The sequence below is a fragment of the Cyrtonyx montezumae genome, unplaced genomic scaffold (assembly GCF_038088225.1).
Source record: "Cyrtonyx montezumae isolate F1298 unplaced genomic scaffold, pur_monq_1.0 scaffold_2, whole genome shotgun sequence".
NCBI lineage: Eukaryota > Metazoa > Chordata > Aves > Galliformes > Odontophoridae > Cyrtonyx > Cyrtonyx montezumae.
The window spans coordinates 41,378,089-41,405,012 of NW_027071936.1; the positions used below are offsets into that span (position 1 = coordinate 41,378,089).

Here is a 26,924-nt window from a genome sequence, read left to right on the forward strand (position 1 = left end):
CAGGTTCCCTCCGTCCTGCAGCGTCGTAAACGCGCCGGGTCACCGGGCACAGGTGGGAGCTGTGCAGGGCTGCGTCTCTGCCGCCTCACAGGTGGCACTGCAGGTGCGTGTCGAGCTCTGATCGATGTGGCTGAAGGGAGCAGAAGGACGCTGTGAAGTCAGTTTCATTCCAGTAGCAAAGTCGTTCCCAGAAGCCTGCCCGGGAGAAGTTGCTTTATAGCAGGTGTTGCTATTGAAAGAGTTATTTCCACTTTTAGACAACTACAATACCACCAAGTCCTGGATTCTGAAAACGTTGTCACTTTTGTTTTAAAGAAAATGAACCGTGGAGATGATGGGTGAGAAAAGGTGCAGAATATAAAATGTAAATGCTCATAGCCTCTCCTGACAGAGAGCGTTTATTTTCCTTTGTATCATCTGCAGAACTGCTGTTAATTGCAATTCTTAGGTGTCTCTTCAGGTCAAATTTCACTTCTCACGCACAGGCCAGGTCAAAGATGTAATGCTGACAGAGCCCCACACACTGGTACATACTGAGAAGCACAGTACCAGCACTAGGAGGTAGCAGCCCATCTGCATTCATTCCAGGGCATATTCAAGCTGATACTTACCTTTTGCTTTATTGACATACAATTAAGAAAAGTGTTAAAGTTATACGTGTTGAGTTTTATATTTTTAATGGATACGCACTGAAAACTAGTTACATTTTCATTTGTAATCATTAGAAGGGTTGCAGTACACCCAGAGTAGAGCAAAATCACAGCTGCTTTTAAATCTGTGAGCAAAGATGATGACTCAAATGTCTGCAAAACAAGAGCAAGTTCATGCTGGGACTGTGGTTCTGTATCTCAAGGCTATCATTATCTATTGCCCAGATTCAACATTCATATGTTATATGTAAGTAGGTGTCCTAAGTGACAGTCTTTCAAATGGTAATTTTCAGTCTTTTCAATCCTCAGGTCTCAGCACTGGGTGACAGAACTCCAACCTGATTGTTTTGTTTTGTTTTCCCCTCTATAAAAGCTATATGAGCTTTCATCCTATTTATTGGGAATTATGATTTGTATAATGTCATTACATGAGATGACACTAGAGATTATTATGTCACAGTGTTATTTTAGTATTTACTAAAACTACAATAGTGATTCAAGTCAGAGGTGCTATACGGAGTACATACAAGTGATATTCAGCTTTATTTAAAAAATATGGAACAAATGCACAATTGTTATCCCACAAAACATATCTTACAGTATATAGGAAAAGCAATGCAATTTCCATCAGAATTTGAAACCAAAGTAACTAAAAATATTGCTGATTTTAATTCTTATTGAAAAAAAATGAATAAACAAGCACCATGTTCTTAAATACGCACTTTTACATTCACAAAATTCAGGACTTTTGGCTAGAGTACTCAAATTTGTATTTTAAGTTGTATCACAGTCATTCTATCGCTGTTTTAAATGCTCAGCAGCACATGACAGTCGTAATCATTACGATGTGCACGTGAACAAGAAGAAAAGTTAAAATGTATATAAACTAATGTTTCTTAAAATGAAGCACACATAACTATTCTTAAAAATACATAACACATATTTCATGCTTTGCTTTCTGTTAATACAAAAGAAAACCCTCCTAAACTTTCAAATCCTGACTGCAACTAAACTTCTGTTGCTGAAGGTGGAGTTTGCCTCATGCAAGGCTCAGTGGAAACATACAAAGGCAACCGAATTTGTCCAACTTACAGTAAAAATAAACAATATGTAGACACACAGTTCTTTGTAATGCACATCTTAGCACAGAAATCCTCCAGCTTAGCTGATGCTGAAGAAATTGATTTCTAAAATCAAATGGAAAACAGATCAAGACATTGTGAGGGCATTTGCTTTGGAAAGGTCCAACTATAAAAAATGCAGAGGTCCTCAAAACATATACCAGAAAGAAATTAATATTTCTTTAATATACCTTTAATAAGGTAGACAGAAAATTGAAAACAAATACAAAGATCCTACACTACATGGAGTACCGCTTACTGCTTCTGCTTAACACTGAGTAACCTCAGTGCTTTCAGTGAGCATACTGCAATTTGTACAACCTCCTGGCAGGCCTGGAAAGAACCAGGACCTTACAATAAAAGGTGCTTTTATTTTGTTTTTGTGTAACCAAGTAACACATGCTAAACATCATGTGAATTAAATTTCTACTGTACAAAACGCACCCCAGTGTCAAAGACATCTGACAGGATTATCATGATTGCACAGTCTCATGTAGATCTCATGCACTGTCAGGATCTCACCCAGGTTGGGATGCTTGCAGGACATCTGAACTTGGCACTTATTAAAAACCTTCATGAAAATAGTATGCATTTTCTTTCTTAAATATTTGTATATCGTTCCATAAACTTCAGGGAAAAGGTGGCTAGACTCATACATTCATCATCTAATAAAATATAGAAACATGTATTTAAGCTTTACCATACTATTTTTAAATTAATTGTACCATTTGAAGTTTCTGCATGGCATAATTAAGTTCATAAGCATATAGATAAGTAACCCTGTACCTCTAGTATTGATCTTTATTCTCCAACAGCAGGCAATATACATGGCCTTACGCATGGGGACCTGAACACAGTGTGACAGGTTTCAAGAATCTACCTCATATTTGCTGTGCAGGAAGAAGCACACTATTGTTAACATAATAGTTTTGTCCAGGATAACAAATAATGAAATCTGAGATATCTCATAACACTTCCTGTTGCAGAATTAGGACTAGAATTTAGAATACTGAATGGAGGTCACATTAGGTAATGTGAATTATGCAGAAGTGAGCTATAACTCCTATGCCTCCTCGAAGGAGAAAAAAAGAGATCTATTTGTTCTCCCTTATATTTGCTTTGATTTACTTTCCTAAATCTGATAAAAATAATTCCCATATCTAGAGGCACATCCTGAATGTACCAATGCAAATATAGTTTTTGGAGGATCTATTTCTGAAAAAAAAAAGAAAGAAAAAAAAGAAAAAAGCTACCTTCAATAATATATATATAAATACATACCATTATTATTTGCACAGAACAATTTACAGTACCAACAACTACGAGTATGATAAAAAATAACAATTGAGTTCCAACGGACTTGTGCTTTCAGCTGCTCGCTTGGCAAATACAGCAAACACGAGAACAAAATTGGGGTTGGTTTTGCACATACCCCCCTGTGTAAGAAGCAGCATGGCTGTCTTTCATGGGGTCTGCTCTGCTAATATCCCAGAAAAGCATCTGGAATTTCAAGATTACATGTACAAATGCACATCAAAATTAGCATAAATATCTCACTTCTGGCTTGTAGTGTTCTTAGCCATGAACTATTAATAGCATTAACTGTACATACATACAAATAAGCCTTGTGCAGTCAAAGCAACTGAGAATACCCAATGATTTTCCTTTAATTTCATTTTATTTATCATTAGTTAACTGGCTAGTTCCTGTGCTGCAGCCGCTCCCAGTCTCCCTTACAACACTTGTAACAGTCACATTATTTTCATATAATTAATTACTTCAATTATGGGAGGCTAATAATATAGAAATGTTCAGGGAAACACTATATACAAAATACACATAAGCTGGAAAAAATCTCTCATATATCTCCAAAAGCCTTACCTACCATTTGCTTTAGTTGGAAGTTCTTATACTGACAGACTCCCTTCAAAATAAAATTCCAGTGCAGTATAGAAACTAGTCTAATTAATACATCAGAATCACTGTAGGCTAATTTCAGATCGATGCAAACACATAGGCAGGCACACAGTTGAGAAACACAATTAAAATGGCAAATCCAACCGACACAGATGGCTCTTTCATTCACTGAAGAAAGGTTCTGAAACTTATCAACAGCTTTCGGCACTGTCCTGAAAATCACTGTCTATCCCTATGAACAAAACATTTTGCATACACTATATTGTATTAGTCAAATAGGACATTTTAGTGTTTCTTTACAAACATCTTGTAAAACAGTGACAAATTGCGCAAAGAAGTGGCTATAACTTTTTAGGATGAATTATGATATTTTAAGAAATAGGACTGCATTGCCATTTACTCTATAGTTTCTCCTCATCCTTTGTCCCATCCCTTTTTAAGGACCACCAGTCTTTAGAACAATGGTCCTTAGGACAACGGCTGTTGCAGGATGCACATGTTGAAACCTCAGTTAAAGAGGTAGGTGGTTTTCCTGTTGTACACTCCTTATCCTGCACTTTGAAAGAAAAACACGGGCACCTGTAAGTGCTCTGTTTTGGTCTTCCAGAAAATATTTTCTGGTGGTTTTGTCTGGATTGCTATAAAGCCAGGAATAAGCCCCAGGAGACAAGCAGTGGTAATCTTTTCAGATTGCTGCTCCTTGAGCTGAGCAGCCAGCAGAGGCCACTATTGCAACAGTACAAATTCCTTCCAACTACAGGGCTGAAAAACATACTTTCCTCCCAGTTCAAACTGGAAAGAAGGGCATCAGGGCTTAGACTACAGACTCATTCCTCCACGGAGCATTGGGACACTCCAGGGTTCCCTATCAAGAGGGACTCCTCTTTATGTCTTCTACATCTAGGCATGTTACTCTCTTACAACAACAAAACAACAAAACTCATTTTTAGATTAAAAAAGCATGATTCCATTGCTGTGAAGAAAGACAGAAAGGGAGAGAGACAGAAGCAGCTTAACTGGTTGCTTTTTCTTTTCTTTTCTTTTTCTTTCTTTCTTTTCTTTTCTTTTTTTTTTTTTTTTTTTTTTGGAAAATTCCAGCAGTTATAAAAAGGTGCTTTCACTGCCAACCAACACCATTCTCCCAGGATATAAAATTTTTGTACCTAACAACAGAGATTAATGCCAATGATTGTTACTGGCAATATTAGTCTTCAGATATGCTACTCTCCATAACAAAGTACAAAAAAAATATCCTGTAAATTAGGGAAGATATTTTTATAAATTATTTCTTGCAAAATAATTTCATATTGTAGAATCCTTTAAGTGACTGAAGTCTACTATTTGCTGAGAAAAAGTGTTAAAATGTCTGGGTACCTTTGTTAAATAATGTGACTTTTAAATTGAAAGAACAGTGTACATTTTCACTAGCTTTAAAATAATGTTTCACACAGCACTGTTGCAGTCATTTGGTTCCTTACAGAAGTTAGCATTTAGACATCCTACTCACACAAATGGATTTGGAGGTGTAGACTTGGCTCACAAAAAACTGCTGTGCTAACATATTTTTGTGGCTTGATGAAACACTGAAATACTATTTTAAAGAGCATTCTTTCCAAAGCTTGGGTTTGTTTGTTTCTTTTTCAGCCCTCCTTCTATCTGAAAAGAAGGTAGAGATTTTGAGCATCAATTTTTCTGAAGAGAAGTTTTTGCAGAAAACAACATAACCGCTCTGGAAAGTATTGTTTTATATACAGAGCATCTCTGAAGTGAAAAGAGTTTGTGTAAAACAGAAGGGAAAATCCTGAACAGTATTTAGAGGGAATAAAAGACTTTAAAGGATCTTTTCTATTTGAGTGGTTCATGACTACTAATTAGTAAGGGGGAAAAAATCTTTCTTTACTAGTTTTATAAAAATATATGATTTTCTACTTTTTGCAAAGTATCAGGTCTGCCAATTCATCATTTGTTTCACAAATTTTTTTCAGGCTTATCTTCGATTTCTCTCCCATGAGTGTTACTTCTGTATAAAAAAATGAGTACCTGGTATTTTAATAGCAAGTTAGTTGCTTTGCTATTTGGGACACCAGAACATGTAACAGAGATAAGGACGACATGTGAAAGACACTTGTGTTCACAATGCAGCATGAAATATTCTGAACTTCTTGCAAGCAGTTCTTCATGTTTTGTGACTGTCAGCAATTGTATACATCAGTTCAAACAATACATCCAGATTTCTGCTTGACAAAGGGTACTTCTCTTGCTTGTTTGTTTCATTTAAATTTTAAGCTCCATGCTGTCAGTTCTGAAATGATGAAGATGGATTAGCAGCTTGACCAAAGTATCAGCCAGGCCTTGTAGTAAACACTTTCAAGAGGCTCGACGTTGGTAGAAAGCTTTTGAAATTTCAGTCCATAAGTAAAGTATCAATTAAAGCTTTAAAAGACTTATGTGTTTAGAAAAATTAACATTCACTTGTCCTTTCATGTGCAAGAAATTTATCACTTTCATTTGCATTTTCAGGTTCATCCACTTCTTCCACAGGGTTCTTTTCTTGCAGACCACTATTTTCTGAACAAGAATCTTCATCTCCATCACTGTGATGACCTTCAAGACTGTGTCTGATGCCATAAGTAAAATAAATAACAAAGCCTGTCAAAAGGAAAAGGGAGAAAATAAAAGGTTAGTAGGGTTTTCAGGCAAGTAGTGCTAATTTTTACTGTCTAGTAAATACTGTCTACTGTACGGAAAGAGGAGATGATAAATTTCAGTGCATCAATTTTGCATAGCTGCTTGCTCTAACAGGTCTTGGAAACTAGTATCTCTAATCTATGACTACAAAAAATCAATGCAATCTTAAAGGAGAACGTCTGATATAGCAAAAGAAAAACTACTGCAAAAAGATTTCAGCACAATTTTAGCTAAGTAAACAAGAAATAAAAGTATTGCAACTTACTGGAACTAATTCTATAACTTTAAGTCTTCTTTTAAATCAAAACTTTTTTTTGCAGTTTTGGTGAATATATATCCCTTCTAAGGCATGATTTTTATTTTTTTTAATTTTTTTTAACTAGAAATACTAGCTGACTTTTACTAAAACATAGGCTTTTATTCCAATATTTAAAGGCAAAGAATTGAATTAGATAAGACAGGATTCATCAGTCCTAACAAAGGTGATTTAAATGAGCAGATGTACCTACCGAGTGCCATCCAGATGCTAAACCTGATCCAAGTGTCTGCACTTAACTGTACCATCAGATAAATATTTACCAGGATACTGAGTGATGGTAAAAATGGTAATAATGGAACCTAAAGGGAAATATTTAAAACATTCATTATATTAAATATAATTTCTTGCTTATGTCAACTACTTATGTCATACTTCAGTTATACAACATGAGCTAGGAGTGACAAATCTCACTAAAAAGAATAGTAAAAATTTCTTATTGAATTATAGTAAAATTTTCTTTTTCAGTATTTAATGACCAATTTCTACATATCTTAAGCATTTAAAGTAAGTTACATTTAAAATATGTTCTCTAAGGCTGTGAAAAAAATCTTTCAACACATACCAATGAATTCCTGAATGTACAGATGAAAAGTATTATTTCTATTTTTACAGATATATCCTTTTTTCCAAGTTGCCTCCCTAGTTCTATCAGACTTCTTTATTTTCATCACTATGCTTCACTATTTCCATTATATAGTCCCTAGAACATAAGCTCAAAATGAAATGCCGTACCTCGGAGAGGTGCAAATTATACTGTGATCCAAATCACTGCAGACAATGCAGATAATCTGACTGTATGCTGATCAGTTTCTGAATTGTTTTCTAGTGTCTAAGTGTTCAAACTGAGGACTAAATTTCCTTGTGTCTCAACAATGGGCACTTTGGGCATATGTTTGAAAGAACATCTAGAAGATTTGGCTTGCTGTTACAACTGACTATACAAAGGTTACACTTACTCTGTGCAGCCACATTCATCTGCGCATCACACATTCAATCTGTGGGCAGCAAAACCCTTTTCTTAGTTCTGAGACCTGAATGAGACCTACGCACGATTCAGCTGTGAGCATACACTACACTTACAGTGACAAAAAAAACCCAAACAACTGTGCAACTATGCAGTAATGAAAGACTACCTGAAAAAAGGCTGTCTCTCTCTCCCTCTGCCCCTTTCCCACTTCTTAGATACATCCAAACCTCCCATTATAGCTATTATTTTATTCACCATAAAGGCCACTTTCTGCTGGTTCTGAGGCTGCCTTTGGATGAGGAGAATGGTAACTATGAAGGACACCACCAATGCAGCAAGAAGGCCAGTACTCCAGGGCTCCAAGTTAGCAATGAAATGAATCCCATATGTAGTGAGAGCACTCAAGCCACAAATCAAGAAAGCTGTGTGAAAAACAAAATGATGGAATAGCTTTGAAGAGGAAGTGACTTTTAAGATGAATGATAGTGAAACTTCAGTATGAAATGCTATGAAAATGATTAAGTAATGGAAAATACACAAGATTATGGACTTATTCCATCATGAAATATAAAAGCATTCTCCAGAATGATGCATTAATGATGACCGAGGGAAGGTATGTTATTATTGAATGTTCAATTTTGTCTATAATGAAATTCCATTATTTATGTTAATGTTGTATATTACTTACCTAACAGACCCACTAAACAGTTAACAGTAGTTGCAGTCTGTTCTGTAGGTAAACTGGATGGATTAATCAGAGTCTGAAGACTGAAGTGACTCTCCTGTATCATATTTATCTGTGATTCACTTACTGCAGATTCTCTTTCTGATGCAGCCAAGGCTGCTTTTTCTGGAGAATATTTGGGTTGCTCATAGGTTAAACTGGGTTGATACCTGTGCAAAAAAAAAAAAAAAAAAAAGTGGGGTAATAAATAATGAAGTTTATTCTGGGAATTGAAGAACTGTGTTCCTAAAGGCATAGTATTAAGCACTTTGCAGTAGAGACTGAGAATTTCCCAGTGTGTGAGCATATGATTAGTCACAAACTTACATAAATAACAAAGATTGACTTTTTAAATTAAAAAGAACAGAATAAATATAGAAATAGCCTAAAACTATCAATATATTGATATTATTAAACTGTTTGTAAAACAGAAGAAGTAACAGAGTTCTACTGACAATTTGTGATGATCTGAATTGTTGAGAGGCCTTACTGACTTCTGACAGGACAATACAAAGCAATTATTTTAACTTGTTCATCCATCTCCATCTCTCCACATAGAGCCACCTCAATGTGACAGGCCCAAGGTACAGCATTGATTGTATTAATATAAAATATTATCTACTGGAAAAGATGTCTAGATTTCACATGAAGTTTTAATGTGACTAATGGCTATACTGATATGACAATACATCATTGTTTTCTTTCTCAGTAGTCATTTATATGCATACAGACAGCTCTCAAACATTTAGTTATATAGCAAAAACATCCATTGTAAATGTGACTTCTGTTCAGACAGTGAACAACACAACATAAACCATTGTAAAACGGAAAGGGTGTCCTTGACTCACCTAAGAATGAGGACACACGTTGCCACAAGTGAATAAGCAAGAAGTGTGCCAATAGACATTATGTCCACTAAAGCCTTTAGGTCAAAAAGAAATGCCATAATAGCTAGAAAAGAAAAGAAAATGCAAAATTTGTATGAGGTTTACATACTGAGTCAAGATTTTAAAGTCCGTCACCAGCGTAAGTTTAAATTGTTTTACTGAGAGCAGTATGAGGGAAATCAGAGTAATTCTTCAAAGCACATTTGAAGTCATAGTCAACATTCCTGAACCTAATTTCCTGCAGTTGGGAATCTTATTTGTGTGGATAGGCAGACTGGCGGGCCACACAGTTGTGCTGCAATAATCAAGCAATTTGTATTGGATTTATTTGGTCAGAAGTTCTTTTCATACATGGCTTGCTGGATGAGGGCCCATTAAAATACATTTTTATAGAATAAGATTCTGATGCTGTGAAATAATCTCATAAAAGTTAAGAGATGGCTTCCACTGCAAAACAGAGGAACAATGATGCAACCCAGTTTAGTATGTGAACTTTCCACTGATTTCAGAATAGTCTCTGTGTACATTTATGAAGTTGCCTATAATGAAATAGGTGCTTGGGTTTTTTTTATTATCTTAATAAACCAATTTAGTTCAAGTGGTCTTCAAGAAAGACAGCAAAATATCACAAGAAATAATATTCTTAAGATCACTGGAGTAGACAGAAATTACCATGGTACTATGAGTAATTATGGAAGACATTTTGTCTATAAAAGTTAATATCGCCTTCTTCTGGAGATTCTTTTTTGTCTGTGTTGTTTGCACACAGAGAATTCATAGAGAAATAAGCACAATTAATTGAAATTTACTGTCACTAAATGAAAGGCTAGCATTAATTGATATATGGTCAAAAACCTCATAAAGTATCTGTATTTTACTTACTCTATTGAGATATACAAATAGTCTATAAATATTGAATCTTTTTAATCGTAACTAATCTTACAATAAAAGAAAATATCAAATGTAGCCTTTATACACTGTACAGGTATGCATACACAAACTTTTATATATTTAGAAATGCTTATATGTAATTTATTTTATAAATACTTCTAATATAATTGTAGACAGGTCTATCTGTGCACAAACACAGAAACACACATTCCCCCTCCTTCTGGATTCTGACAAAAACATGGCTTCAGAAAGCACAACTGCTGTGTTAGAGAAGTTTTATTTCATCTGCTAGTCTCCTCTTCCAATGAAGGAAGGAAAATCTTCCTGTCTTCTTTAAAGAGGGTGGATGTTCATAAATCCAAGAAGTCATTTATTGTAAGAAGTCATTACTTCATATATGTGACAGATTTCTGAATAACTAACTGCTTTGAATTCTCAAAATGTGTAAGCAAGATTCTGAATAAGAGAGAAAAAATGCTTTTTCACCTCTCTTATTTCTACTCAAGTTCTACGTAATGATGGCAGACAAATTTACAATTAAGGAGCTATAAATGGACAACTAAATATTTTTCCATGTGCAGAGTTTCATAATCATGATTAGTATATATGAAAAAGTAAGTCACAGTAACAGCATGTGACAGCTGACTCAGCTTTAGCCACGAGCTGGTAAATTTAATTGAGGCCAAGCACCTAACAGGCTAACAGGATAAAGGATAACATTTGTTACATCTATGAAACTACCCATGCTAGGATTTAATGGGAAAAATCAGATAATATGAGCTGTTGCTCATATTTTTACTTCTCTGGCAAAACTATTTATGACCACAAGTTACCAAATATGCATTTTTTTAATAGATTAAGCTGCCTTCAAATATATTATTCATACACCAAATTCCCCATGATGTCTACAAGCAAGTCCATGTGACTGCTGTTGCACAGCTACAGTCAGGATTGTACAGTCACACCAATTAGTTTACCCTTTAGGAAAACCTATTAGTTACCCTTTAGGCTTTCTTTCTCCTCTTCATTACTTTGATTTAAGCTAAAGGTGTTAATTTCATCTCACATAACTGCACTCCCAAATTATTATATTATAGAGGAAAAAGTAACCTAAATTAAAAGTCAAAATAAAATGTTTTAGTCTTAGTTCTGAACTCAGTTTAAATCAGTGTTAGACAGGTTGCTAAATGCTATAAGGCATGTCTTTCACATTTTAGTTTTAAGGCATTTATTTGCCTTTACGTTAAAAACACCAAGTGCTTCCAGTTTCTTAGATAATTAGACACCTCTCTGAAATAACACCATGAAACTTGGGCAGTGCCATTTCAGGGAGTATGGACAGAAATGAAACAGCTGTATGTTAAAAATTTCTCTTTGTAAAACATAAATGTTGGCAGCAGCAACTAAAATGCTATTTTGCTAAACTATATGTAGGCATGTGTATACAAACACACACACACACACACACACACACATAACTTCCCCAACACACACAAAAAAACGCATTTCTCAACTGTAACCTGGTAAGATTGTCCCAGAATAGAATCATCTTCTTCTAGAAGAAATTGAAAATAAAATCTGTGTATGTATTTTACAAAAAGCTGATCCCATTGCAAATACAGGGTTTTTTTCTCATGTCTCATAATAAAAAAACTTGACGACTGCTTTCCCCATTAAAGATGTGGTACATATTTCTACATTCATTGGACAAGAAAATCCTGTGAGGAGGGTATCAGCCTAAGGGACTCAGATCAAGTAAGAAGCTTATTCACAGCACAAGAAGTTAATATTTAAAAATAAATACATAAATAAAATCACTTTCAATTCTGTGACATTAAAGACATTACCACAATCAGAACTGTTATGATTTAGAGTTCTTAAACCCTTTGATTTTATTCCCATCTTACATGCAAGGGAAGTTAACAAGCAGCCCTTTTTCAAAAGTATGAATTACCATGCACGTGCACAGAGTGTTCAAATCTCAGTTTTAAGAAACACGGGCTTTGAGAGCTTACCAGAGATGACCCCTGCTGTCAAGGTGGCAAAAACTGGTGCCTGCCTCTTACTCACTTTGGCAAGAAAACTAAAGAGTAAACCATCGCGTGCCATGGCAAACAGAATTCGGGGTAAAGGGAACATAGAGCCGAGAAGACTAGAACAGAAAAATGTATAGTTCAAATTCAGGTTATTAAAAGCACAGTGCTTTACTGGTAAATCCAACTACATGAAAAGAACGCTTGGAAGAGTTTATGGATTCTGGTTTAGGCTCTGTGTTGCTGCTCTCGGTTTTCCACTCAATTGATCAGTGTTGTTCTAAAGTTTGTTGATGATTTTGAACCTAGGCTTTAAAAGCTCTCAAGATTAGCAAACAAATACAAAATCTGTGGTAAAAAAAAAAAAAAAAAGATTCACTAGTAGCCTACTTTACCTGGCAACAGTTATATTTGATCAGTCAAAAGCAAATCAAAATTTCACAAGTGTTTAATTTCCACACAAGCAATGCGCTTAGCAGTGCACCTTTCTTTACAAGGATCAACTCTAAGTCTCACCTGCTACTGCACCAGACGATAGAGTAGCAACTAGAGGGGTCTTCGTTTTGGAATTGATTTGAGCTAGACATTTGAAAAGCAACCCATCCTTCGCCATAGCATAGATTACACGTGGCATTGGGAAAATGGATCCAAGAAGACTGAGTAAAAAGCAAACACATGCAACATAGCAAACACAGTTCATGCAGAGATGTATCATGAAAAAGATCAACAATGCTAATTAATAGCCTGTACATAATCTTATGATCATAAGACAGCACAGCTGTATCACAGAAAAGATAAACAATGTTAATTAATGCCATATACAGAATCTTATGATCATAAGACAAAATCAGAAGGCCCCATAGCCGAAGAAACTACAGCTCTGGCAGAAATAGAATTTTTTTTTTTTTTTCCCTGTAAAGTTGATACCTTTTTTGTTTGATTGACTGTTTTTAATTTAGGAATTTGAATTTCTTCATTAGAGAGAATTCTGGTCAGCAAAATAACTCTTGCCATCACTGTAGTACTTGGCTATTAGTGGACCAGGAACATATGCCAGGTCACGCTCACTGCAATTAAGCTTTAGTATTCCTCAAAAAAGTCTGTCACTCAGCAGCAGCAAATCAATAAGCATTTGCAGCATCTTTTTGCTTCACATTTTCACACGGTGCTGCTGATTAACAGTAACTCAAAGTAAGCACCAGCAGTTACACTTGAGCACATTGTTTCTTTCCATTAAAGCTCTCCAAGCCAAGCTTCTCTGAGATTGTTTCCTTTATGGAATAAGTAGTTATTTTAGATTTGTTATTAGCAACACACAGAAAGCTTTTAAACTGTTAATAACTCAAAGCTCTTTTTAAACAGACTTCTTATATTAGGTGGTTTCTTTCCCTCAAAATTAAATAATCATAATTATGAAAACAAAAACTTTAAAAGGATAAAGGCAAATTCATAGCCAATACAACCTCCACAGCAGCATACTGGCATTTAACCAGCTGAATGGTTGCCTTAGGTGTTGCAGGGTGTCAACTAAACCACTTAAAGAAGGGTCAGATTTTACATACCACAGATGCTAAGTACCTCTGGTAATACTCATGAGACACAAGCATTAAGGTTAGACACACATGAGATAATCTCACAAGTATTGCACATTAACTGATTTTGATATATGAATGCACTTTTCAAGAATGAATGTTTTCTAAATCAGGACAACAGTTTACTCTTCAAATCCTGTTGTACAATTCAAATACTGTTAAAATCCACAACTAAATTTGTGCTGTTCTGACTTTATATTTATCCTACCTCCCTTTAAGTGGGTTCACATAAATAATGGAAATACCAATGAACACCTTTACCCAGAGGAAACAAATTCACAACATAACATGATTAGAGGTAACCATACAAACCAAAAGCAATGATCTGAATTTGTTTTTTTAAATTACACCTCTAAACTGAAGAATATGAAATAGAATATCCTTTGTTTTGTTCTAAACTGATCAACATTCTGAAAGATTAACCTCTCCAAACAAGGAAATGTATCACTTCAAAATACACTTTAAACAGGCAAGCAATTCAAATTTATGAAACGGTTTTTTGCTATCTCAGTGCATTTTGTTTTTCAGTATCAGCACTTACATATCACTTTCACTATTTATCAATATAGAGGAAAATTTGAGTAGAGCCCCCAATGACAATTAGATTGAAAATAACTATAATTTCAGAATTAATTATGTAAATAATATTCTTCAGACAGCTACATAATGCTTTTATGTCATTCTGAAACTATTGCCTTTTTCATTATTTTTTTACATCAAAATATTCCCTTTCTTTAAATCATCATCCGGACTAAGCATGATCAACATAATCAGGCTGATCCTCACCAGGGTTACCTCAGAGTACTGTTAGTATTCCTGCTTAAGCAGGTATACTTTTTTTCTTAGTGGAATGCCAGTCTGTACTCATGTCACTGAAGCTCATTTGAATGACTCCTTACCTAAAATATCTCAAGTAAAAGACTGGAATCGGCATTTTTCTATCCCTAAATTCAAGCACTAAGCAGCGTTCTATTCCATGACAGTGTTTATACCACATTACAGCTAGGGTGTGATATATATGAACACATACTTATATGTTGTATGCTTTCACTGATCTTTTAAATTAAAATAGCAGGTTACATTCACAGTTTTACAGGAGGAAGTAAATTACCCTATTCTTACAGCTATAATCTACATTTCAAATAATCCCACAAAAATCACAGGAAGGAATGATGTCATAAGACAGATTGGCTATTGGAGAATAACAGGCAATGAAGATGACAAGGGGAGATAGGTATTTGCCTCTTCAATTTGCCTGCAAGCACACAGTTTGTAAAGCTGCTGTTTGAGAATGGACTGTGAGACAGAGCAAAGGCAGCGAGGTATATTTCATCACTTAACAGAGGTAACTTGCAGGTCATGTATCTGAAAATACTTATTTTAATAATTTTTGGTCAAAGAGGTCAGAATTTTTGGTCAAGAGGTAGAGTTAAGTATCAGTAGATTTTAAACAGAAACATAAACTAATGAAAATATTGTGAAGGAAATTAAGATTAAAACACGATTTAAGATTAAAACATAATTTAAGATTTAAGATCAAAACATGCTTCTAATACTAATGTTAACCCTTTGCAGGAAGTGAGCAAACAAACACATTAATGTATATTTAAATGTCTTATAATACCCATCAACTTTTCCAAAGCATATCAAAGTCTTTACCTTGTGGACAAAGCACACAGGGATCCCACTGCTACAACATATTTTGCAGGGCCCCATCCAACATACGCAAATGCTACTGGCAGAGGACTTTTCTCATCGAGCAGATAATATGGCATCATAAGAGTCAGTGCAGCTGAAACCCCAAAATAGGCCATGAAGCAGACGAGCAAGGACACCACGATTCCTATGGGTATGGCTTTCTGAGGATTCTTGACCTCTTCTCCTGAAAATAAAAGGAAGAAAAAGAAACAAAACACACATACGCCAAAAACATTTAGCTTTACAAGATATTTTCACAGACAATGCTTATTTGTAAGCCTAAATCCTCAGAATCCTATCCTATTTATAAACCGCACAAATAAAAAATCAGTTATTTTGTTGCCAGAAATGACATTCAAAAAACACAGGCATAATTAATGGACATAAAATACATTCTATATTTAGAATTGTCAAAACCCATGATTTCTAGCTATTTTCTAAGTACTCAACCCATATGCCCATATACAATCCAGCCTTTAGGAGAGATATCTCAGAGAACTGTTAAAAATTGAGGGTCAATTAGCATGATTTGGGCAGAAAAAAAAAGTCTTTTTTAAAAAGACATTATGTTCCTTTGCTCCCACCCCAAAAAGCTATCATACACATACATATAAATACAATACCAGTTGTTGCAATGCAGTCAAATCCTACAAAAGCATAAAAACAGGTTGCAGCACCAGCCAAAGTTCCTGTGAAACCATAGGGCATAAAGCCACCACTCCCATATATACTCGTCACATTATTGTAGGATGAAAAATTCCTATAAAGAATAAAAATACAGCAGAAAAACATGTTATTTTCTATTACTGGTAGGTCAAACATATGCATCTTTCCCCCTGCAATTCTGGAACAATATCTTAAAATGCCATCAAGACAGGCTTCCGCTTTACATAGCAGCATGAGAAGACACATTCATGTGAAAACTTGTAAGACAAAAATTACAGTAAATGGAATAATACTTGAATCTAATAACTATCATCTTACCCCCTTTGCTGTCTGTGGCAGAGTAATAAGATTTTAATGGTGTAGGGAAACTTTTGTTGTCATACTCACATACTGTAATTAATTAACTAATAAAATACTGTAATTAACCTTAAGGACAAGAAGCCAGTAATTTCTCAAATGGTCACAAATAAAAGTCTTGAAGTACGACAGAATTTTTTTTTTTAATTATTATTATATTTTAGGAAAATACAAACTAGAAAATGAAAACTTTTTCTAAAAGAATAAAAAGTTTATCATTGCCAACACTGAGCTACCTGTTAATAAGATACCTGCAATAGTACAAAAGCATGTTTAACACCAGTTGCTAAGAATATGAGAAAGTCATTTTTAAAAAGTAATTACTCTGTTATTGCAGAAAGGTTTATGAGATATTCTTCACTTATTTTCCAGTTGTCAACATCTCCTTTCACAAAACCAGAAATCATAACAAAGAGTAGGACCAAGATGTTAATAGCAGTGAAAATTTTATTCACCCATGCAGATTCTTTTACTCCAAATGATAACAGACCTATAAAATAAAAATAATTTACAGTAAATAATAACAATATACAGTAAGAAAGTTATTATCAAGAAGATGTATTTGTCAGTACAACAAGTAATAATAAAAACAGCAATAGATTTTATACTTTTAGCACAAATTCAGTAAACTGACAGCATGGCAACAGGTGTGTATTGGAAAACACAAAACAGCAACCTTCTTGAACTGTTCTGTTGAGGTATTTACAAGTGTTTTGAGCAATTGTTACTGCTTTTCTGGGCTTCTAGTTCATACCTCCATATTATGTGGTGAAACAAGAGGAGCTATAAAGTTTTTTAATAAGAACATCTTGGTAGAATATATCATGTACAGAACAAATAATGATTAGATTTAAAATAATCATAATTATTAGATTAATAATCTGATTTGTTTGTTCTAAATTTTTAGTGTGGATCCATCACAGAGTAAGAGCCCCATTTCCTAGCTAATTAACAAATCCTTTAAAATAAATGCATGCCTCCAGTTCATATGTATCTCTGACTTACAGAGATTCTGTTACAGAAGTATGATATAAAATGTGCTTGCCTTGAGTTGCACACTGGTGCATTTATATGATAGGAAAGTTATTTCATCAGGATCCTATTGTCTAAGAACTGTTAGCATAATAATATTTTTATGGAAAAAAAGGCAGAAAGCAGATCAGGAAAAATGAATAGAGTGGGAAAGACTCTGGCTTTTCTGCACTGTAATCATTCCCACTAATATCACATACATGCTTTCCCTCATTATTTAGAGATTAACTCAGAAAATTTTAAGCCTCTCAAGATAAAGTCTAAAAAATTTCTGACTGCTAATGAGATGCTTTCTATCTCATCATAGCACAGAAGTTATCATATGAGCTGCTCAAGTTTTCTGCATAAATGGTATTTTGGCTACAATTTCTGCAGGTATGGGTGCTGAGTCACATTGGAAATCTCTACACTGCAGCATAACTCACAGTGTAGATGCATCTTAAATCTAAAGAAATCCTGTCTTTTAAATAATGTAGTTCTCAGTGCTTTTCCTGTTACAGTCTTTAGCAATTTCTTCCCTTTTTTAATGTTTTCTTCTCATAAGTCAAACAAAACCAAAAACCAGATGGAACAAATGAACTGAAGATACAAGCATAACCACAGATTAAGGCTTCCTATTTTATTCTACTACTCGTCTTTTATGTACAGAGACCTACTAAAAGCTTACGATTCACTGGCCACTTCTTGTAGCATTAGGAACTTAACAGAATTTTTCTCCCCAGTAGAGTCCAAAAACACTCAGAATAAGAGAATGTGTTTATATATCAGTGTAACTTCCTAGAGAAAAAAAGCTCCTGCTTCTATTTGATCTAAAGAGAGTCTAAACACAAGAAATATTTGAGATGTGTAAAACCTCTATTTAACAATGAAATGCTTCCAGCTGTATAAAATGAACTATACACTTTAAAACACACACAGCATTTCCTTCACTTAAATTTAAGAACACTCACTTTTGGGAAGCAAATGAAAAGGTTCCACTATTTTGGAAATTTCTGATGCCTCACAAAGCATACACTAGGTATCAGTTCTTGTAATTTTAAAATACAACAGAAGTAAAGATTTTCCTGCATCAATGTTCATCACATGTTTTATAAAACCTAACAATAACTGATTATTTTATGTTTCACTATCAAGGAAAGGACAGTATGCATATATATATATATATATATAAAATCCCACAAATATATATATATATATTATTATTTTCATATAAATTTAATTCTCAGAGACATTTCGTCAATGCACAAATGTTCATTTGAACTGCTCAGATATTACTATGTATTTCTGACATAACACAAACTACAGCTTAGCATTTTTTAGTTTCTGACTGTAAGAAACACTCTGACATTACAACCATCACAAATGATATATCTTTTACCTGATAAAAGCAATATAAGGAATACAGCAAAGAAGTCAGGATACTCTGCCAGACCAGGGTAATTCATTTTGAAGTAGGTTCTGAAGAAATGACCAATCTGTTTTCCAAGAAGTTCATCAAAGGTGCCACTCCAGGCTCTTGCTACACTTGATGTACCTACATAAAGAATATATGCACACTTAGAGTTTTGCATGAATGCAGTGAAATACAGTTACTTCTATTGAAAAGGAAATAAAACTAAACATGCTGCTACTTTTATTTAGAGATTTCAACATTGTAGATTTCCATGTAGATGAATGGCAGCATACTATCCTACAAATAAAATATACAAATCTGTACTTAATTTGTTCCCAAAATTTTGCAAGAGAAATACTTTTATATCATTTATATTTGAAGTCCTTCTGGACAACACTTTTTTTTAAAGTCAAAATATTACACAATTATACAATATTATACTATACAAAACAATGGTTTCACAGAATCACAGAATTGTAGGGGTTTAGGAAATAACATTAAGAAAAGATTGTCTACCAGGAAGTAAAGAAATAAGAAAAAACAAACACTAGGAACATATATATTGCTAGAGTTAGTATTTAAGACTAATGCTCTCCTCTGGTAATGAATGTATGTGACTGCAGCTAAATGCAACCTTATTCTTACCGCTTTCCTACCAGGAATGCACTACAAAACAACACTCAGATATATTGATTTTATACTGATTTGGGCAACAGTTCTGTAATACCTGTAGGTATGCAAATACAGATAGGTATGCTTATACCTTCTGTAGTGGAACATGTACCTTGGTTATTTGATCCCAGTAGGACTGAAAAACAACAGTAGGTTAAGTACAGAAACAGAAATAAACAAATCCCTTTCTGATATCTGCTTTCTCAGAAAGCCTCAGGTCCCACGTTTGCTCTTAGGCTTACCTATAACATAGGATAAAATGAGATTCCAGCCAGTGATAAAGGCCCAAAGTTCACCAACAGCAACATAAGTATACAAATATGCAGAACCAGTCTTGGGAACACGAGCACCAAACTCAGCATAGCAGAGACCTGCCATCACAGATGCCAGGGCAGCTATGAGGAAGGAAACAACAATGCTAGGTCCAGAATTAGATTTGGCAACTTCTCCAGCAAGGACGTAGACACCAGCACCAAGGGTACTTCCAACTCCCAGTGCTATAAGGTCCAGCGTAGATAAGCATCGGCACAACGAGTCTTCAAGACCTTCCCCCTTGACATTCTTCTTACGCACCAGGCACCGAACAAAGGTCAAAGCTGGTCCACAGGGCAACATGGTGTATGGAGAGCTCTGAAACAAAGTAGATCATTGCAGTACATAGCAGGTAGCACTGTAACTGCGCAGAACAGATACATAAATGCATTTACACAAAGAACTTTAATCACACCTATTAATATATTTACATTCCTCTAAGGCATTGAATAAGACAGCATGTGCTTTTCCCCTCACAGAACACCTGAGAGATTTGGTTATATTTAGTACTTGTTTCTCTAGGGATAAAGTTTTGGTTTACCATGCTGCTGTAATAAAAGAAGAAATTGCTTCTCTTTATCTGTTTTTGGTTTATTCTTAGACATTTCTAAAACAGTACCAGAACAGCAATCTATTAACTCATGTATCACTAGGATTTTCAAGATAAGGATCAACAGTAACATAAATACATACCTTAAAGCTACAATATCAAGGCTATAAACACCAAAAGCTTTAAAATACAGCATACTGACACAGCCAATACAATATCCCCTTCTGGATGCAAATAACATGGCTTTTGCCTTTAGAATTCACTTTGGTAAAAACTGCTTGAAAGATTAAATCAGTGTTTCTACACCCTCACACATCAACAAAGTTTCCCAGAACCAACTATCTTTAAAAGAAATGTATAAAACTCTTCCTTGTAAGCTTCTAAGAACTGATAGGCAAGAAGAGTTTGGTAAGAATTAAGCAGTGCCATCTGCCATCTCCCCAGACTGATGTCTATTGTTGCAATCCATACCATGAATGTCTACGTTGTGCTCATGATCTGTTTAGAGCAACTCTCCTAAGAGCAGGGACCATTTTTCATTTAGACAAGTGTATTCTGCTCATATATTCCTCCATATCTGTATCAGTCTCCTGGATAAGTAACAGACATTTCTACTCATCACTAACAGCAATGATTTTCCATCAAGACAGATGTCTCACTTTGGCAGTATTTGCTCCTAGAACAAAGATTCAGAGGCAAGAAAACTGCCGTTCTGAGTGACTGCCTGAAGTAAAATGCCTTGGATATTAAAGAGAGAGAGAAATCTGAGCAGAAACATTTTCCTCCTCTTCCTGTAGCTCCCCCAGATACATCGCCATGCTGCTTTAAAGAGACTCATCAAAAAAAGTCTCCGTTCAACTTTCAGGGAAAGGGAAGTTGAACGTAAACAAACTTGAATAGCTCAGGCAGAGTGCTTGTTGGAAAGGTGGTGGCTGTCCCAGGACTGAGCAAGGAGGCAAGGCAGGCAAGGATTTTTGTTGTTTTTTGTTTGGTTGGTTGGTTTGGCTTTTTGAGTGATTTTTTTTGCCCTCAAATAGATTGTTGATATTTCATTAACAGGAAAAACTACTCTGGCAGACTTTGTTTTCTGAACACTAAACAATTTCCTTTTGTTCAAATGTATCTCAGATTACTCCTTTACACTTTGCAATAAATCCTGAGGATTTTAAAGTCATCGATCACAGTGGCCAGCTGGGTGCCATTACTTTTTCAGCTGAAAAGCAATCTTTTTGAAAAAATACGTTGTTTCTTTCTGCTCGTCCTTTCTCTGATTCCTGTGAAAAGAACAGCGGGGTGAACAAGCTGATCTCCAGAAGTTCCTTCCAACTCATGATTCTGTGTTTCCACACAGGAGGCTGGTTCTTGCCGACCATAAGTCTGTAAGGTGAAACACCTCTTTTAAATCCAACCCACCCTTTCTTCTTTGGTCTTCTTTAAGACTGCAGCACAAGCAAAGAAAGGTACAAGACACAAACTTCATGGAGACAAAACAACAATCATACTAACAAACAACCCTTAAAACACAAAAACCCATAACATTTTAGGTATATCCATCATTCCACAGCCCTGAAAAACACGTATCTTATGAGGACCACTGCAATTCTGAACTCCTTACACTGGTTCCTAACTATCTATACATGTGCCACAAATGTCTGACTGCTACTTCACAACCTGTGTTGCTGTGCCCCAAGTACAGAGCACTGCTTCAGACATGGGCCCCATTCAGATTTGGATTAAACACTGGAAGAGTCCAGTACAGATCACTTCATACTTGACAGGAAGAACTGATGAAATTATTTGGTCTCCACACAGGCCTGAACAGCACAGGTGGTAACAAAGTGCCTTCAGAAAACACTGGCAAGTGATTCATCTAAGGTGCCACCTGTAAGGATATACGTTACCCACTCTGGAAGAATAATCTGGGCACAGGGCCCAAAGGATACATGCTACTGAACAAGCACATCTCACCACAGCACTACAGCTAAAAACACTTCATGGTTGGCTACCAACTTACAGAAACAAAGAGGCAATGGCTGGGAGTGCCTTTTGGTGGCAGCATCGTCCTGGACAACCTCAAACTGTTTGCAGCCATGCTCAGAAAGGGCCTTACTCCTGCTGCATTCAAAACCTGTTGGGGCCTCTGGAACCTCTTCACTCCTGCTGTCACCACCTCAATCCAGGCCCTTCAGGCCTGTCCCCACGCAGCTGAGCAGTTCTGGCTCTTCTCAGAGGCTTCCTCACAGCTTCAGCTTGATGCTTGCAGGCATTTATCTCCAGTAAGATGTTTAGTGAGACTAAAAGCAGATCCAATGCATTTCTTCTCCTGTTCACATCTGTGCCTGGTCTACTTTACAGAAACATTTGTCAGAAGCAAACATCTATGAAGTTCATTCGTCACTGACCTTGGCAAGATGCCTTTGTTGTAAGCAAACTGTGGTGGCAGCTCCTGACTGCTCACTCTGGGTCACTGCACTCCTGAAACCTTTCCTGGATTAAGCTTTTCTTTTGCTACAGAGTACTCCGTAACACAGAAAATGTCTTCAACAGTCATCTGAAAAAGGGAGGCCTCAATTCAACTGCCTGAGATTTAAGGACCAACGCTCAGTCCATATTCAAGCCTCACCCTTCCCTGAATGCATTCCTAGAAAGAAGTACACAGCTGTTCATGTCAGAGGTTACAGTTTTTCCTTTTCAACTGCAAACAACAAAGAGACACAGGACAGGGGGACTTCATAATAACAGGAGGGGAATAGGATAGATCTAACACAGGGAAAAAAAGAAAAAGCTTCCTCAAGTCTCATGGACATAGACAGTATTTGTTGGAGTACCTAAATAAGCACAGATTCTTCTCCTATCCCTTTTCCCTTATTCCTTAGGGAATGGGTGCCATTCCCTATCCTATCCTTTATTGTCCTGTTGTTTTTTCTTTACAGTAGCTGCTTACAGAACCTTCTCCTTAATTTTAATCTTTCCTGACTGCAAAACTCCTGGCTGTAAAGCAGACAATTTACTACTTTATTGCTGTTCATCTGAATGCCAACCCAAGCAGATGAGTTCAGTCTTAAAATTCATACCAGATCTTCCATTCCTTTGGATGGCCAGATGATCAGGAATATTTAATGGCTATCTAGTGCTAGCCTTCTCCTTGCAGCACAACTTTGGTCTAAAAAAAGTTTTATCTACAAACACAGTGCAAGGGGCAAAGTCTCCGTGTGGAAAGTTTCTGTTCAGCTTTAAAACTGCACTAGATACGCAGTCCATAAAACCTACAGTTCTCACAAACTATCAGCCTTCTACTCCACAACAAAACACAAATAGGTGGATAACAATAGAACATAAAAGTAACGGTTGTATAAGGTCAGTGTGCGCTGTACCAAACTTTCATTCAAAAATAACATTTTAATTATATTAAATAAGTGGTTTAAATCACTATGTATCAAATCCAAGCTTCAGATGGAAAAATAAACAACAAAGCTTTTGATTAAATTACCACTGCAGCTGAAAATCAATATTTTGTACAAAATTTTCCATTAAAAATTCTAATTAAAAAGGTAAACATTCACCTACAAAAAAAGTATTATATAGCCATAGAATACCTCTGAAAGTTGTTACACTGTTATGCCATGATGTGTATTTAAAGATTCCCAAAGCAAAATTAGTTTAAAGATAATTTACTTCTAATTTATACTGATAATCTCCTATTATATTCTAATATATTTAATAAGTATCAGATGCAGTAGTTTTACACTTCAAGTAGCATATAAATTACAGAGCAAATATCCTAACATGTTTGTAACGTACTCAAAATGCAAAAATACAAATATACAGATTAATTCAGAATCTTTCTTCAGCCTTAGTTTCCTACAAAAACCTTTAAAAGTTGTACCTGTTGTTTTCCACCTGCAGAATTCAGCAGAAAAAAAAATTGCTTGCTATATTTATTATTGCAAGACTGTATTCAAAGTTGCAGTATCACACTGATTAGATCCAGTGCAGTAAAACTTGAAAGTAAAAAAAAGTTAAAAATTTATGTGTACACACATGGACATTCTATTCATGACTCTACTCCAGCTGCAACTTCTTGATGTCCTAAAAGTTGACTTTGTGCCCAAGACAATCAAAGAAATTCTATTGTCTTTGAATGTCTAAAGTAGTGCATCTAAATAATTCATAAGGCCCTAAAACTGGGAAGCAGCCCCTGTAACAGAATATGCATAAATGGAAAATGAAAGACTTATCATCCAAAGTAGAAGCAGATTTCAGACTGAGAAAGAAAACATTAATCACATATATTAAGACATTAATTTGCACTTAAGACATAATAACAATGTAAAGTACACTAAATTTAATACAAAATAGCACAGGTCTTGCTATTCAAAAACACATATGTTAGAAGGTAATGTTTTGTATGATAAGCTACACTGTTTTCAGATTCCTTCTTTCAGCATTACAAACCTTTTACAGAACAACTTCTGCTAGACAGACAATTTTCTGCTTCTCTTACCCAGTCTTGAACTTCTGTAGTCCTAAATACGTGATTTTACTGAAATATGTGATAAAGCAAACTAAACGCTGTGTGCAAGCTGCTGTGAAGGAGGTGGAGGCTCTGCAGCCCCAGGTGATTGGAGGTCGGGAGCTCGAGAGTGATTTGCCCAGTACAGGCAGGGAGGGAGAAAGTCTCACTGCTGTTCAGATGAACCATATCCACTCTCTCAACAATGTAACATCTCATCAGGATGCTGTTTTCTCCACTGAAACACATCTATTTTCCTACATACAAAGCACACATGGTTGTGAAGGTACCCCCCCCATGCATCCAATGGAGACACTTTTTAAAACACCCTGAATGACGAGAAAAATGGGGATGTTTAACTTCATCCCCCACTGTGAAACCTAAGTCTGCCCAGTTTTCACATTTGCTGCCCTTCTGATAAATAATTTGACTTAAGTGTGTCGAACACTTTGAGCAACATTCTGTAATGCTTTGAGACCTGAACCCAATAGCATAGCATGAAAAAAGCTTTTGCTGAGTGCACTTTAGAAGCACATAACTAATCTGAAAAATATTACTGTGATTAGAAACAAGACACAAGAGTCTCTATTTACAGCGCCTGGCTAGAGAGCGTTCTGCTGAACCAGGACACACTGTATAGCTTCTTCTCCTTTATATGGTTCGAAATGGAAAAATGCTGAGATTAAAATAGTCCAGATCTTCTTGTGACACAATCAATAAATAATCCTATTTTCTTAAAAATTAGCTTCCATAATAAACTAAACTCCAAGGGTAATACACAATAGTATTTTTACTCCTTCAGTGGCAGTACCTCAAAAAGGCAGTAGGATTTCCAGTCAGTATTATTCACAGTGTATTGTTTCTCTTTAAACATTTGTGTATTGGTATTTCTCTTTTTGTTCAGAGAACACTGAAATGACAAGTCTTGATAAGAAAAGCTCTAAATTCCCCATCATTAAAAAATCTTTTTTTTTCCTATATTTTAATTGAAGTGTATGCACTGTGTCAGCCCGTGACTTGCTTTCAGCTTTCACTCTTCCCTGAGAGTAAGATCTGCCCCTGCTGAAGAAGCACAGAAGGCTCTTATTCTTTTCCCATGATATGTCCTACTTTCTGTGGCTAAATGCAAGGGACAAGACAACCTTTCCTTATCTCTCCTAGAGCCAAAGAGAAACATCTCCAAAAACAGCATGCTCCACTGGGGTGGCTTATTTCAAGAATTCAGATGTCATTTCTTACATTATCAGAGGCTATTCCTTTCTTAAAGTCCTAAAAGGCGTAGAGAGAAAAGCTTTTGTTCATGAAAGCTCCAGCAGTATCAGTACTCATGATTTTTCCTCGTGTTAACCTCCATTCCAGTCACCCCAACTTTTCCCCTAGCCTGGCGATTACAGGCTATAGATACACTGTTCTGACCAACAACATTACTTCGTGACTTTGGTTCTGACTTTGGAGAGCTTAGATTCTGGCATTTTCTGCTCCTTAGCAAACACATCACTCTTGGATTCATCCGAAGTGCCTCATCCAACATTTCTCTAACTTGTGTACCTTAGGGATTTCTGCAGCAGATTCTTGCCATGAAGAATCTGCTTGGAAATTTTCTTCTTGCAATGAAACAGCTGACCACCTCAGAAGGAATGAACTGAAAGAGAGAACTGTTATTTTCCAACAGAAGGTTCCTCTAGGACTTTCTCTTCTAGTGTCAAAACAATATGAAGATGTCAGAGATTTATGCAGAAATTTATGCCCAGGGATTTAAAAATATAATAACAATAATCCCAATTCATTTGTGAAAAGAAACTCTGGCACAGTCTAAATCAAAATACTATAGGAGTCCAAATGACAAACTCTGCCTGGTTAAAAGCTGTTCCACTGTTGTCTCTGACTTGTCTCACAGATACAGCCTCACAGCTCTAGGCCAAAAAGTTATGCCTTCTTACAT

The 26,924-nt window shown here is 35.7% G+C and overlaps 1 protein-coding gene across 3 annotated transcripts; it reads right to left on the bottom strand.

Moving 5' to 3' along the window:
- Positions 1 to 5,294: 5,294 nt before the first annotated feature.
- SLC7A2 (solute carrier family 7 member 2) lies at positions 5,295 to 25,011 on the bottom strand. Of its 3 annotated transcripts, XM_065736983.1 has the most exons (12): positions 24,925 to 25,011; positions 19,850 to 20,237; positions 18,921 to 19,076; positions 16,835 to 17,000; positions 16,111 to 16,247; positions 15,449 to 15,671; positions 12,180 to 12,316; positions 9,235 to 9,337; positions 8,351 to 8,556; positions 7,918 to 8,084; positions 6,886 to 6,994; positions 5,295 to 6,337 (listed from the first exon to the last, which is right to left on the bottom strand). In XM_065736983.1, the coding sequence occupies exons 2-12, from the start codon at positions 20,220 to 20,222 to the stop codon at positions 6,150 to 6,152; spliced, it is 1,965 nt and encodes a 654-aa protein (XP_065593055.1). In that variant the 5' UTR covers positions 20,223 to 20,237; positions 24,925 to 25,011; the 3' UTR covers positions 5,295 to 6,149. The 3 variants fall into 3 exon arrangements, with proteins under 3 accessions (XP_065593055.1, XP_065593057.1, XP_065593056.1); XM_065736985.1 differs by lacking the exons at positions 12,180 to 12,316; positions 24,925 to 25,011 and adding an exon at positions 12,714 to 12,853 and having other exon boundaries at positions 19,850 to 20,234; XM_065736984.1 differs by lacking the exon at positions 7,918 to 8,084 and having other exon boundaries at positions 6,247 to 6,337.
- Positions 25,012 to 26,924: the final 1,913 nt, after the last annotated feature.

What these genes read in the sequence shown, in the direction of transcription:
- SLC7A2 (XM_065736985.1), bottom strand. Translation starts at nt 20,222, where the DNA reads ATGTTGCCCTGTGGACCAGCTTTGACCTTTGTTCGGTGCCTGGTGCGT. An exon ending in CTGTTTAGTGGGTCTGTTAG is followed by an intron (nt 8,085 to 8,350) that starts GTAAGTAATATA and finishes TTTTTCACACAG; the next exon opens with CTTTCTTGATTTGTGGCTTG. An exon ending in TAGCATCTGGATGGCACTCG is followed by an intron (nt 6,338 to 6,885) that starts GTAGGTACATCT and finishes TCCTTTTGACAG; the next exon opens with GCTTTGTTATTTATTTTACT.